At 55.2% G+C, this 12392-nt stretch overlaps 1 protein-coding gene across 10 annotated transcripts in view; it reads right to left on the reverse strand.

Moving 5' to 3' along the window:
• Positions 1 to 4067: 4067 nt before the first annotated feature.
• RGS3 (regulator of G protein signaling 3) overlaps positions 4068 to 12392 on the reverse strand; it is a 129576-nt gene continuing 121251 nt past the window's right edge. For 8 of the 10 annotated variants that reach the window (XM_017530309.2, XM_017530311.2, XM_017530312.2 and 5 more), the window contains 5 exons: positions 10423 to 10487; positions 7301 to 7402; positions 6852 to 6913; positions 6097 to 6263; positions 4068 to 5021 (listed from right to left, as the gene is read on the reverse strand). In XM_017530309.2, the coding sequence (XP_017385798.1) occupies positions 4836 to 5021; positions 6097 to 6263; positions 6852 to 6913; positions 7301 to 7402; positions 10423 to 10487 (582 nt within the window). In that variant the 3' untranslated portion in view covers positions 4068 to 4835. Of the gene's footprint in view, positions 5022 to 6096; positions 6264 to 6851; positions 6914 to 7300; positions 7403 to 7494; positions 9028 to 10422; positions 10488 to 12392 lie in introns of those variants that run through there. The other 2 variants (XM_017530319.2, XM_017530320.2) reach the window with 2 other exon arrangements.

The following is a 12392-nucleotide window of genomic DNA, read 5'->3' on the forward strand; positions in this document are numbered from 1 at the left end:
CATGATGGGCTGTCCACTTTCTCTGAACCCTTATTTTCTCATTTGTAAACTGGAAATAATACTCAGCCCTTCCTCCCAGGGCTTTGTGGGGATCGATGGCGATGAGGCAGGGAACGCCTGTCACGTGCTTCTGCTTGGTCCTGGCTCTTATTTCTACCTGCCGCCTGCCATCGTCCTCCCCACCCCCAGCCAAGCCTGCACTCTCTTCTGTACCCAGCAGATGGGATCAGTCCCACAGCTGTTCCTCAATCCCCCACTGCCTCCTCCCATCCAAGGAGGGATCGCCACTGCAGCAGGGAGCCCAGGGCATCCCTTTCCGCCTGCCTTCCCCAGCTAGGGAGAGGATAGGCAAAGCCAGATGTTCCACAAACGTTGCCAGTTGTTAGCAAAACAACAACAAAGTGGTTTTTTGAGACCCCTGTCAGGTCCATTGCTTGAGGGCCTGAGAGCTCTGAGGGAGAGGCGGGGCTGTGGGGGAGTCGCCAGGAGCCTGAGGTTTGGCAGGAAGGGAGGTGAAGCAGAGAGGCCTTCTGGGGTGGGACGTCAGTGGGAGGAGTGTGGGCAGGGGACGGTAGGCTAAGGGATGAGGGGGGTGCAGAGGCAGGGAGGAAGGGCGGGGAGTGGAGTTTGGTGCAGGCCAGAGGAGCAGGGAGGAGTGAAGCCGGAGGATCTGGTGGGTCCAGAGGTGGCTGCCTGGGCAGAGGGCTCTGCAGGGGAGCACTAACCTGCCCCTCCTTCCCCACCCCACCTTCCCCACCCGGCCCCAGGACCTAACTTCAGATGGAGAGAACTTTGGAACCCCCAAGGGGCTCCCAGGCCCTCCTTAGCTCCATCATGAAAGGAATGCAGAAGAAACACAAGGTCCTAAGCGCTGTGCAGCAGTCCGGACTCAATGGTCTCCTCCAGGCTGGAGAGTCTAGGGGGCCATAGCTGGCCCAAGCCAGGCCAAGAGAGCACATCACTCACATGGCAGAGGCTCAGAACATGAGGGACTTGACTCTCCCACCAGGAGCGTGGCTGCAGTGGACACCTCTGCAGCTATCATCCAACAGAGTGGCACCCCCTCCCACTGGCATCCAACTGAGTGGCACTGCTGTGCCCTCTTGCCTCTCCACCCACCAAAACCTATTTGCCAGCTGACCCCAACTGCTCCCAGCAGGGCCAAGACTGGGCAGCGGTAGGAGAACAAGCTGTTTCTGACTTATTTCCTGGAACTGGCTGGCTCTGCCCTCCAGCAAAACTGTTCCTGGAAGGAAAAGGATCCTGGGTCTGAAACAAAAGCCCCCTCCCCGCATCTTCTGTGGCCTGGGGAAGTGGAGAATGAGTTTTGAATAATGAGATCGTGAACAGCAGCTCACGTTTCTGAAGCACATACCCCATGCCACGCGCTGAACTAGACTTCCCTCGCTTAGTCATTGCAACTCGGGTAAATGCCAATGCGCACGGTATATAGATGAGAAAACTGAGGGAAAGAGAGGAGGTTGCATGACCTCTTCAAATATTCGCAGCTAGTAGTAAATAGTGGAGCCAGAGACCGTACCCCAGAGCCTGGCCCAAGGCCCTTCACCTCTACACGGTGCTGCCCTTCCCTCCCCTCAGTCTTCCCATCTGTAGGATAGGGAGGAGCTGGACGTCATGACCTCACAGCTCTGTGATCACTCGTTGACTAGCCTGGAATTGCCGGAGACTAGAAAGCACTGCTCCTTCCTCTCATGTGAAAGAAAAGGGCGACCAGCCCAAAGACACTGTACAGATGAGGCAACTGAGGCCTAAGCAGGCAGGGATGCACCCAAGGTCCTCCAAGGAGCCCAGGCGGGGCCCAGGGCAGAGAGATCCGGGCGCCTCTCCAGTCTGCCCCCCAGCTGCTCTGCACAGCCAAAGCCGCTGCGAGGCCAAGGGAGCCAGGGTGTGAGTAATGGAAACCAGGCAGTGGGGCCTTCTGAAATGGGAATTCCATCTGCCCGACTTTGTTCCCCGGGACTTTGGTTTCCATGGCAACTCTGGGAACCAGGAGGTGGGAAAGGTAGAAGAAGGTGGAAGACCTGGCCCCAAACGGAATCCCTAGAATCTAAAGGACGGGAAAGGTAGGTCTCCTTGTGGTCCCAGGGGCTCCTCCCAGCAGAAAATGTGAGTGAGGCGAGGTCAGGCAGGGGAGTTCTGGGCTCTGACCCAGGGCTGCCTCCAACATTTTGGGGGAATAGGGAGTGGTATTATAGTCCTCCCTGGGCCCCAGTTTTCCCAGCTGTCAGGTCCCCAAATCCCAGGCCTGGAAAAAACCTGGTAGGTGCCTTTGTTCAGAATTAGGAGCATGACTCTCTTCCCAGGCCCTTCCAGCCTCACTGAGGCCCCAGGGTTCTGTGTGGGAAAGCTCCTCACAGTTTACGATGCCCAGTGGCACCCATTGCCAGGTCCTGGAGAAAGACCCAGCACCATTCCTGCAGGGGCTCACACTCTGGTGCCAGCATATATCAAGCACCTATGTATGCCCGGCCCCGGGTTACAACCTTTCTACAGACTGGCTCACCAGCTCTGGATCTCAGCGCTGAGATAATATTATCACCCCCACTTTTGCAGGCTCAGAGATGGGCAGGGACTCACTGAGGTTACAGAGCAAGTCAGTAGCAAAGTCAAAACTCAAATCCAGGACTGCCTGATTCCAAAGCCTGGCAGCCTTTGGAGACAGAAAAACCCACAGTAAGCCAAACAGCACGGTACTGGTATACCTGACTCAGTACGTGTGGTAAGGGCTAGTCAAGGAGGGGGCATGGCTGCCGGGGAGCAGAAGGAAGAGGGTTCTCTACCGACCCAGGCTACCACTGTTGCACAGGAGATTCTTCTGAAACAGGCTTTCAGGGTGAGCAGGCATGAGGGGTCCCATTTGCAACAGAGGCAGGAAAAGTCAGGCTCGGTCAGAGCAGCAGTCAGACAACCCACCTCTCCCTCCTGATAAGCCCCTACCCAGCATCTGCTCCACACCCAGGCCCCAGCCCGAGTCCTAATCCTGAGGAGGGCTCAACCCAACTCCCTGAAGGCCCCCAGAGACCAACAATTCTGATCGTGTCACTGTGCAGAGGGGCAGAGAGGGCTGGCCTTGCCCAGGGAGGTAAGTGAGGGGAGGCAGGGAGGAGAGAGCTGCACGCCTCATGTCCTCTGCAGCTCTTCAGGACCCCAGGCAGGGAACAAGATTCAAGGAGATGGGGCCCAGCTCCTCCTGCATCAACTTCATCCAGCTTCATCTAAGACAGCCCTGCTGAGCCAGACTCCACCCCGGGCCATGCTCTGGCCCCTGGGAAGTTGTATGTGTAGGGTCAGCTTTGGCATCAGCTTGGCCTGGGCTCTGGGCCTCTTCTGTCCACTATATAAGGCAAGTGGCCTAGCCCCTCCCTTGAAGGATGCCCTGGGCCTTTCCTAAATTTGCATCTTCTGTTAGGTAGGAGGGGAAACAGGGGCACAGTGCGGAAAGCCTTACCCAGGGCCACAGAGAGACTCTGAGTCCTGTCTCCTGTCACTTCCACAGCTGTTCCTTCTATCCAGAGACCTTCGTAAGCCCGCCACTGCCCTTCCTGAGATTTTGGCCCCATCCACCTTCACCAGCCATCCCTGCACCACATGAAAGTTCTATTCAAACCTCAGGGAGTGGCAAGGCAGAGAAGTGAAGGAACTTGCTGAACCACGTAGCCAGCTGGTGACAAGCGAGGACTCCATCCTGTAGCCGGCAGAGCGCAGGTGCAGCCAGTCAGACTTGGGCTCAACTCCAGCCACCTGCTGGCTACGTGACCTTGGACCAGTCACATTCCCAGTCTGGGCTTCAATCTCCTCATCTGTAAAATGGGCATAAGCCCTACCTCCCAGACTTGGGGAGAAGATGCAGTGGCCGCTAGAATGAGTGTGGCATGGCGCCTGGCACAGAGGAAGCGTGGGAGAGCAGCCCTCACTGGTGTATCTGCTCCAGGATGGGGGCAGGTGATGGCAAGAGAGGGGAAGTGGCTGAATCAACAGCACAAAGAGCAACACTCCCGGCCCTCACCACCCTGGGAAGGCTTGAGACCGGGAACACACAGAAACGGTCAAGAATGAGAAATAACACAGGTCTTTTATTTGCTCCAGAACTTGGCTACTGTGTGGTCTGAGGGTGCCATGCTTTCCCAAAGCTCCTGAGGGACACCCCACCCAGGGAGTGCCAGATCTCTGTGTGCAGCCAGACTGCATCAGTCCAGAAGGCCAGCTGGCCATCACTGGTGCCTGGGACCAGCACATCCCCTGAAGCTAGAGAACGGTGTCCACCTTTGCATGGCGGCTTCTCACAAGGCATTGGCTAAAATATTGCACTTGTAAATCAGGAAAACTGATGAGGCAAGGGTTTCCTATTACAGGACAACGTGCCAAGCATCCGGCTACTATTTAAATAAATAAAACTCAAGGCTGGGGTCTGAGCTGCGAGCCCCAGTGGCCCTCCAGGAGGGCCCGAGAGCCCAGGCCTGGATCTCCTGCCCTATCAGCCAGTTCTTTAAGGAACTTGGTCAATGCAAAGCCTCTGCAGTCTCCGCAGCAGGGAGCAGCAGCTCCAGATCTGGCTCAGCTGGGGCCCCTGACCTGCCAGAGTCCTTGGGCCCCCTCGTACCAGGGCAGTGGGGACCTTACGGGGCCTGTCCTTCGACTCCTCCAGTATCCTGGGCCTCTCTTGGTCCAGGCCTCGCTTCCGTATGTCCATCCATCTGTCCAGAGACACAGCCTCTGGGGGCTTGCTTGCCCCCTCCGTCACAGGGGGGAGGGAGGCAGGTGGGCAGGGGGCCCAGCCTGCCTGGTGTGAATGCTGAGCGTGAATCCAGTGGCCCCTAAAGCGGGGAACTCATCTTCTTCTGGTTAATAAGGTCCAGGTAGAGGTCAGAACGCAAAAAGCGAGGGTATGAGTCCTTTTCCATGAGCCCAAAGATGCGCTTCTGTGCCAGGTCGAAGCAGCCCCGCGTGACGCTCTGCAGGTTGTCCTTGGTGTGCTCCCGCGTGTAGGAGTCCAGGTTGACCTGTGGAGGCAGAGGGTGACGTGGTCAGGGCTGCCTGCTGGGGGCCGCCCCTAGCGCCCATGTGCCTCGAAGGGACCAGTCCAGCCTCTCACCTCCAAGCCCCTCTGCCCCACATCTTAAGGTTCATCCAGAGTGGAGACCCTCAGACCAGAGGATTCAAGTCCTAGCTCAGTCATTTCCTGTAGGGCTGGCAGCATTTATAAGGCCTGAAAATACCTCCCCTAGGGTGAAGCTTCCTGGGTTCAAATCCTAGCAGTGCCACATGTGGGGTGTGACTTTAAGCAAATTACTTAACTGTGCTGAGCCTTCAGTTGTCTTATCTACCGGCTAGGAATAATAGAACATTCCTGGAAGCATAAAAACCAAGCAAGATCATCCAAATAATGCACTTTACACACAGTGGCTGGCACACAGTAGACACTCAGTAGATGTGAGCAATTATGATTTGTCCCTCTGAGGCTGCCTCCCCTTTTCTTTTTTTCAAGATAGGATCTCGCTCTGTTGCTCAGGCTGGAGTGCAATGGTGCCATCATGGCTCACTGCAACCTCTGCCTTCCGGGCTCAAGTGATTCTCCTGCCTCAGCCTCCTGAGTAGCTGGGACCACAGGCGCCCATCACCATGCCTGGCTAATTTTGTAATTTTGGTAGATACAGGGTTTCACCATGCTGACCAGGCTGGTCTTGAACTCCTGACCTCAAGTGATCTGCCCACCTTGGCCTCCCAAAGTGCTGGGATTACAGGCGTGAACCACCGTGCCCAGCCTATCTTCTCATTTTTAAAATGAAGATAATAAAACCTGTTTCACAGGTTGTCGTGAGGATTAAACATGAGAGCGCACACATAAAGGGCTTACGATGCCTTGCAGGCGGCAGTGCCTTGGTGGCGGCCACTGTTATCACTGACTGGGATTCTGTTCTTCTCCTGGCCCTAGCCTGCATCTTCCCCCCTGGGTACCTGGGCTCACGAAGTCACTCTGGCCTCTCCCCTCCCTGCACTGCTGGCTGCCACCTTGCAGCTGAAGGGCCACCGGGCCCTGGGGATTGGAGGGGCTGAAGGTCTGGCCTGAGATCCTACCTCCTTGCACGCCTGGATCGCAATGTATTCAGCGAAGATCTTCTTGGCCTTGGCTGCCATCTTGGACTGTGACTTGACCTTCTTGAAGTCCTCACAAGCCAACCAGAACTCCAGATTCTCCTCACTGAACTCAGTGCGAAGGAAGGCTTGGAACACCGCTAACCCATCTGTGAGGAGAAGCCGCACCCAGGGTAAGAGGCAGAGCCAGCCTCTCCTGCCCTTAAGACCCCCAGCTTACCCCTACAGGACTTTGAAGATGGGTGTGCTGGGAGCTGAGTGCAATCCCCAGCCTCTAGAGCCAGGTGCCCTGCCATTCCTCTTTCAGGGTCTCAGCCCTTCCTATGCCTCAGTGTCTTTATCTGTGAAATAGGGACTATCAGTTCTGTCTCCTGGAACCCTGGGAGGAGCCGATGGGACCCTGCCCATGAGATGGCAGGCACATTTGGCCCCGTGAAAGCCCTCAGTACGTGGAAATGTTTCTTCTTGTTCTGGGAATATGTATCTGAGCACACAAGTCCCACGAGCCCCTGGCAGGCAGTGCCAGCTCCCATGGACAGGGAGGGGCCGACAGAAGCCAGCTCCAAGGCCAGACCAAGGGCCTCGGCTAGGGCTCAGCCTCTCCCCAACAGCAAGGACATCCTGAGGGCTCAGGAAAGGGAAGGCAGCCTCTCCAGCACCAGCCACACAGGGTCTGGATGGGGAAGAAGGGGAGAGGGAGGGAGAGCGCAGGGAGGGGGCAGGTGGGCTCAACTTACATTTGTGAAGCAGCAGCTTCTCCAAGGACTCACCCCACTTGAGGGCTTCCTCTGAGGTGGGCCTGAGGGGCGAGGGAGGGAACAAACACAGTGAGGGACCTGTGAGGCTTGGGGACCTGGGAGGAGGCTGGGCCCGGTGGCCTTTGTTTAGTGCCCTGGGCCCAGGCTGCAGCTGAGCACAGCTGGGGTGCCCAGGAAGCTGGCCCACCCTCTTTCTCAGGGTCAGGGTCCCTTCCAGCCCCCACCTCTACCCTACCTGGCCTTCCTCCTAGGGCAGCCACTACAGTGATGCAGCTGCTTCCCGGGCACCAGGCTCCCTCTGAAAGCCTCCGTCCCCCCGGAGCTGGATCAAGCCGGCAACCCCCTTCCCCTCCACCCCGTCACTCAGCCCTACTCCCCGGGGAGCTGGTGAGTCCCCGAAGGGTCCCAGGGTGCCAGGGAGGACCTACTTGAATGACTTCATCATTTTGTCTGCCTTGCCCGCAGGAGGGGCTCCAGGGGACTCATTCCGCCGTCTGAAGAGCCCCAGCTTATTCTTCATATCCTTGGCTCTGGGGACAGAAGCAGAAAAGAGGGTTGCTCAGCCTGACTCACCCGGCCCCTGCAAATCCGGAGTCGGGAGAGCTGGGGCGAGGGGACCTACTCCTTCATCGTGTGCCGCCTCTGCAGGTTCCCGTTGCGAGTGAGGTACATGCCTCGGAGCATCTCTGTAGGGCCCCCCACCTTGGCGCCGTAGGATGGTCTGCTGAAAGCACCCCTCCAGCTCCTGCCCCCCACCTCGTGTCCCAGGCAGCAGGCAGCAACGGTGCGAGCTGCAGCCACACGCGCTCGCTGGAATCCCAGCCTGATGACTGGACTCCCAGGCACAAGCCGGGGCTGGAACTCAGACAGGAGGAGCCAGGAAATGGGAGGGACCAGGAGGGGGAGCGGAAAAAAGAATTCCTCTCGGCCAACAGTGAGAGGGAGCCGTGAAAGGGGCATGTGTCTGCAAGAGACAGCCTCTGGGGCCACCCCAGCAGGAAGCCAGCTCCAGCTATTTGTGACAGGCCTCCTCGTTACCACGGCAGCAGGGAGACAGCGGTGGGGGGGTGGGGGGGGAACAAGTCAACAAATTGCTGAGAGGGAGGGAGGGAGCAGGGGAGGCTCTGTCCACCAGGGTGGCAGGACTGGCTATTTTTAGCCAAGAACCATTTTTAGCCTTGCTGGTCCCCCAGGAGGCAGCAGAAATCCGCACTGGGTGAAACTGCTGGCAAGAAAGGGGTTAAATGCCTCTTGCTCACATTCGCCCCCCTTTTCCCTAGACCCCCAGCACGAGGCATCTCCCAGAGAACCAGAGAACGGCTCCTGCCAGCCAGCCTAGCGCCTTAGCCATCTGCCTTGGCGTCATCCAGTCATAAATATACAACAGGTCCCCAAAGTCTTAGTAGTTTGAAGCCTGAATAACTTCAGAAGTACAAGTCCTATAAACTTACAAAAACACCATTTTAAAGTTTAATTATTTAAGGTTGTATGCATAGTTTTTTGTGATTTTTGAATAATCAATTTTTCATATTAAGTTGCCGTCTCCTCCCTCCCAAAGATGGAAAATGCTGACTGACTCCAAAAGTGAACATGAAAAATTGATTATTCAAAAATGACAGCGCTAAAGATGTGCAAAAGAAATTTAAATAATTAAACTTTCAAGGGGGTTTGGTAAGTTTGAAGCGTTTATACCTCTGAAGCTATTCAAGCTTAAAATGGCATTAAGACCTAGGGGACACCCTCTCTAATGAAGAAAAGTCCTACGGGGGAGGCTGAGCCAGGCTGTGGAGCCAGACAGTCTTGGGTTCAAATCCCAGCTCCAGCAGTTACCAGCTGTGCAGCCTCTGACAAGCTTCCTGACCTCTCAAGTTTCCTATCCAGCTTTTTTCTCTGTCACGCTGTTTCTGTCACACAGAAGCCAGCAGGCCAGGGCTCCAGGTCCCGACTCCACCACTTTCTTGCCGCGTAACTTAACCTCTTTCTTTGCACCCTAGTTTATTTATTTGTAAAATAAGGGTAAGGACAATAAGAAAGAAAGGAATGTAAAATAAAGGTAGTGGTAAAGATTAAATTAGATCACATATGAAATATGCACAGGACAGTGCCTGGCACAATAAACGTTAATGATTATTTTTATGATTACTCTAGATGTTCTAAACTCTTCATCTAAGCTTTTAAAAGTGTAAGCTTCAGAGGCCAGGCATGGTGGCTCAGGCCTATAGTCCCAGCACTTTGGGAGGCTGAGGCGGGCAGATCACTTGAGGTCGGGAGTTTGAGACCAGCCTGACCAACATGGCAAACCCCAGTCTCTCCTAAAAATGCAAAAATTTCTGCTGGGTGTGATGGCACACACCTCTAATCCCAGCTACTTGGGAGGCTGAGGCACGAGAACTGCTTGAACCTGGGAGGCAGAGTTTACAGCAAGCTGAGATTGCACTCGAGCCTGGGTAACAGAAGGAGACTCTGTCTCAAAAAAAAAAAAAAAAAAAAAATTGTGGGCTTCAGGCAATTCAAAGGCGGCAACTACACTGAAAGGAGGCTAGATAGGGCAGCTCCAGCACCGGGGTGCCTGCCCTCTGCTGCCACGCACAACCCCGCACCTCCTGCTTCCAGCGCCACATTCAACAGCCCTGGCACCGCCCGCACCCTCTCTCATCCCACAGACGGTTAAGTGAAGATGATTGGTGCAAAGGACTTTTTTGTTTGTGCATTTCACCTTGCCAAGAAGGTGCGCTTGGCTGTGGAGTGAGAGAAGCCGATGGTTGCTGCAGAAAACTGAAGCCGTCAGGGCAGCTGAGGTGAGAAAGGCTTTCTAGGGCAGTGGTCCCCACCCAAGGTCAAGACCAGGAAAGAGGGTGGTAGGAGGCTCCTCCCCATAGCCCAAATCCTTCCTAGTAGTGGGTGCTACAGGACCTGGAGGGGAGGGGCTTCCTCTGGCGGGGTCACAGTGCATGTAGCCCATTGCCTCCTCCCTATACCTCCCCCCAGTCTCCAGAGCCTTAGGCGTGGGGGTGCAAGGACACCTGAGGTGAACCCACATACATATCTTTTTCATTGGTACCTCTAACAAACCCCAAAATGTATAAGAAGGCCTGAGTGTGGTCAGAAAAGGCTTGGGGAGTGCGGGATTCGGCAGCTGGGCCAGCAGCGCCCCCTCCTGGCAATGCCAGAAACTGTCAGCATTCAGGAGCTCAGGAGGAGGAAGAGGAGCCCCATGACTGTCAGTTCCACCCTTTCTCAGGTCACTCATGGGCCCAGAGGTTGTAAAGGAGTTGTTGAAGCCACTTGGCCCCTGCATGGCTCAGAAGCTGGGCCAGAGCTAGAGCAACCGGCTGGATGCCTCTGGTTCACTGTGGCTTCCGGGTACTGAATCAGCACCTTGCCTCACTTGGAGAGAATGCTCCAAGATCCTGTTTTTCCTTGGTGTCTGTCTGGGGTAATAGGCAAGACCAAGTGCAGCCCCTTCTCCCACCTGGACGCCTAGAGGAGAGACAAGCCCTGGGGCAGGGGAGGAAGAGGAGCGAGGGCACCAGGGATCTTCCCAACGTACAGGTTTTTGCTCTTTCTCTTCCGGGAGGCTTCGTCATCATCCCCAGCGGTGTCGGCCCCACTTATCTGCGGAGAGAAGACAGACACAGTGCAGTCTGGGCACCCAGGAGCTCCTGCCCCAGCAAAGAGAGGCTCAGAGACCCAACAGTCCCTGCCATCAGCCCCTTCCACCTCCAAAGCCCAAACTACCCTCACCCCCAGCACAGCAGGTGAGGGAGTGAAACCCTGCTGCTGGGAACAGCCTGGCCATGAAGCGGGATCGCCTTGGCAGAGCCTCAGGCCACAGGGAACTCCTCTTGGGGCATTCAGGTCCCCAGCTCACTGGGGAGGAGCCAGACAGCTGGCACTCACGACAGGCTGCATTGCAGACAGGGAGCTGGTGAGAGAGCAGGGGTTCTGCTGTGTCATCAGGCCAATCCCTGCCCCTCTCTGAGCCTCTGTTCTTTAATTTCTAAAATCAGGATCATAACGATTAACTCAAAGTTCGAAGGAGACCTGAGATGGTCAGCAGTGTATGAAATGAATCATTACACAGGCCTGAGCACAGCTCTCTTGCCTTATACTTTTCCACGGCTCCCTAGTGCCCTCAGGATAATGTCCAAACTCCATTAACACGACCGGATCTACCATCTTAGGATTGAGGCAGAAAGTTCCATTTTATTAGCAACAATCGCACCTCAGATAAACTTCATTGACTACGATACTGCTACTGCGCAAAGCTGAAAGTTCCATTTTAACACCAGTTACAACTCCTTCAGTTCTCTCTCTAGCCTGGCCCCTATTTCAGCAACCTCTTCAACTCTTCCTTCCAACCAAAGAGAAGGTCTTCATCTCCATATGCAATTCCTTCCCCAGGGGATGCTTTATGAGTCTCTCCCCTCCCTTCTCTCCTAAGACCCAGCTTCAGGTAAGACCAAAACCTCAAGTGAGCCAGTGAAATGCCTCCTCCCCTGGGAAGCCCCCTCCGACACCTGGAACAAGGCTGTGCTCCTTTCACCTCTTTCAAAGGTCCCACCACACCCAAAATGACTTGTTCAAAATCTATCTCCTCTGCTCAGTTATGAGCTCCCAAAAGCAAGGCCTCTGTCTGCCTGGACCACTTTCCCAGGGCCTGGCACGCATTAGGAGCTCAGCAGGTCAAATCTGTGGAATGAGTGAATGAATCTGAGAGCGGAGAAGCGGGCTGGGGAGGGTGAGTCTGGAGGCCCTCCCCGCCTGATCCAGGGCCTGCTGTTATCCCCCACCCACCCCGTCTCCTTGCCTTTGCCTGTGCAGTACCCACTTCCTGGAACGCCCTCTGTCTCCTCCTTCTTCCAGACCACTCCAGACACCCACCATCTCTATTAGGGCCACCCTCTGTCTCCCTTGCCCTGGCTGGGTTTGCGTGTCCTCTTCTGGGGGGACCCAGGGCCCCAACAGTGTTAGCCCAGAGCAGGAGCCCAGGTAATGCTCAGAGACAGCAGAAAAGTGAAAGTTCAGAGTTGGATAGGCATGAACCTATGTCCCAAGACAGGACAGAGGGCTACCAGGGCGGATCTCAGCTCTGATTCCTCCTGAGGCCCACCTCAGTTTGCTCATTTGTAAAATAAAGAAGATGCTTAAAATAAAGAAGATACTTAAAATGCTGTGTTCTTACTTCTGGAAAGAAAAGTAGGCTGGGCACAGTGGCTCACGGCTGTAATCCCAGAACTTTGGGAGGCCGAGGTGGGTGGATCATTTGAGTATAGGTGTTTAAGACCAGCCTGGGCAACATGGTGAAACCCTATCTCTACAAAAAATCCAAAAATTACCCAGGCATGGTGGCATGCACCTGTGGTCCCAGGTACTCAGGAGGCTGAGGTGGGAGATCACCTGAGTCATGATCATACCACTGCACTCCATCCTGGACAACAAAGTGAGACTCTGTTGAAAAGAAAGAAAATAATTTAAAAAAAAAAGAAAAGAAAAGAAAAGAAGGGAGGGGAGGGAAGG

Source organism: Cebus imitator, unplaced genomic scaffold (assembly GCF_001604975.1).
Source record: "Cebus imitator isolate Cc_AM_T3 unplaced genomic scaffold, Cebus_imitator-1.0 Scaffold64, whole genome shotgun sequence".
NCBI classification, from domain to species: domain Eukaryota; kingdom Metazoa; phylum Chordata; class Mammalia; order Primates; family Cebidae; genus Cebus; species Cebus imitator.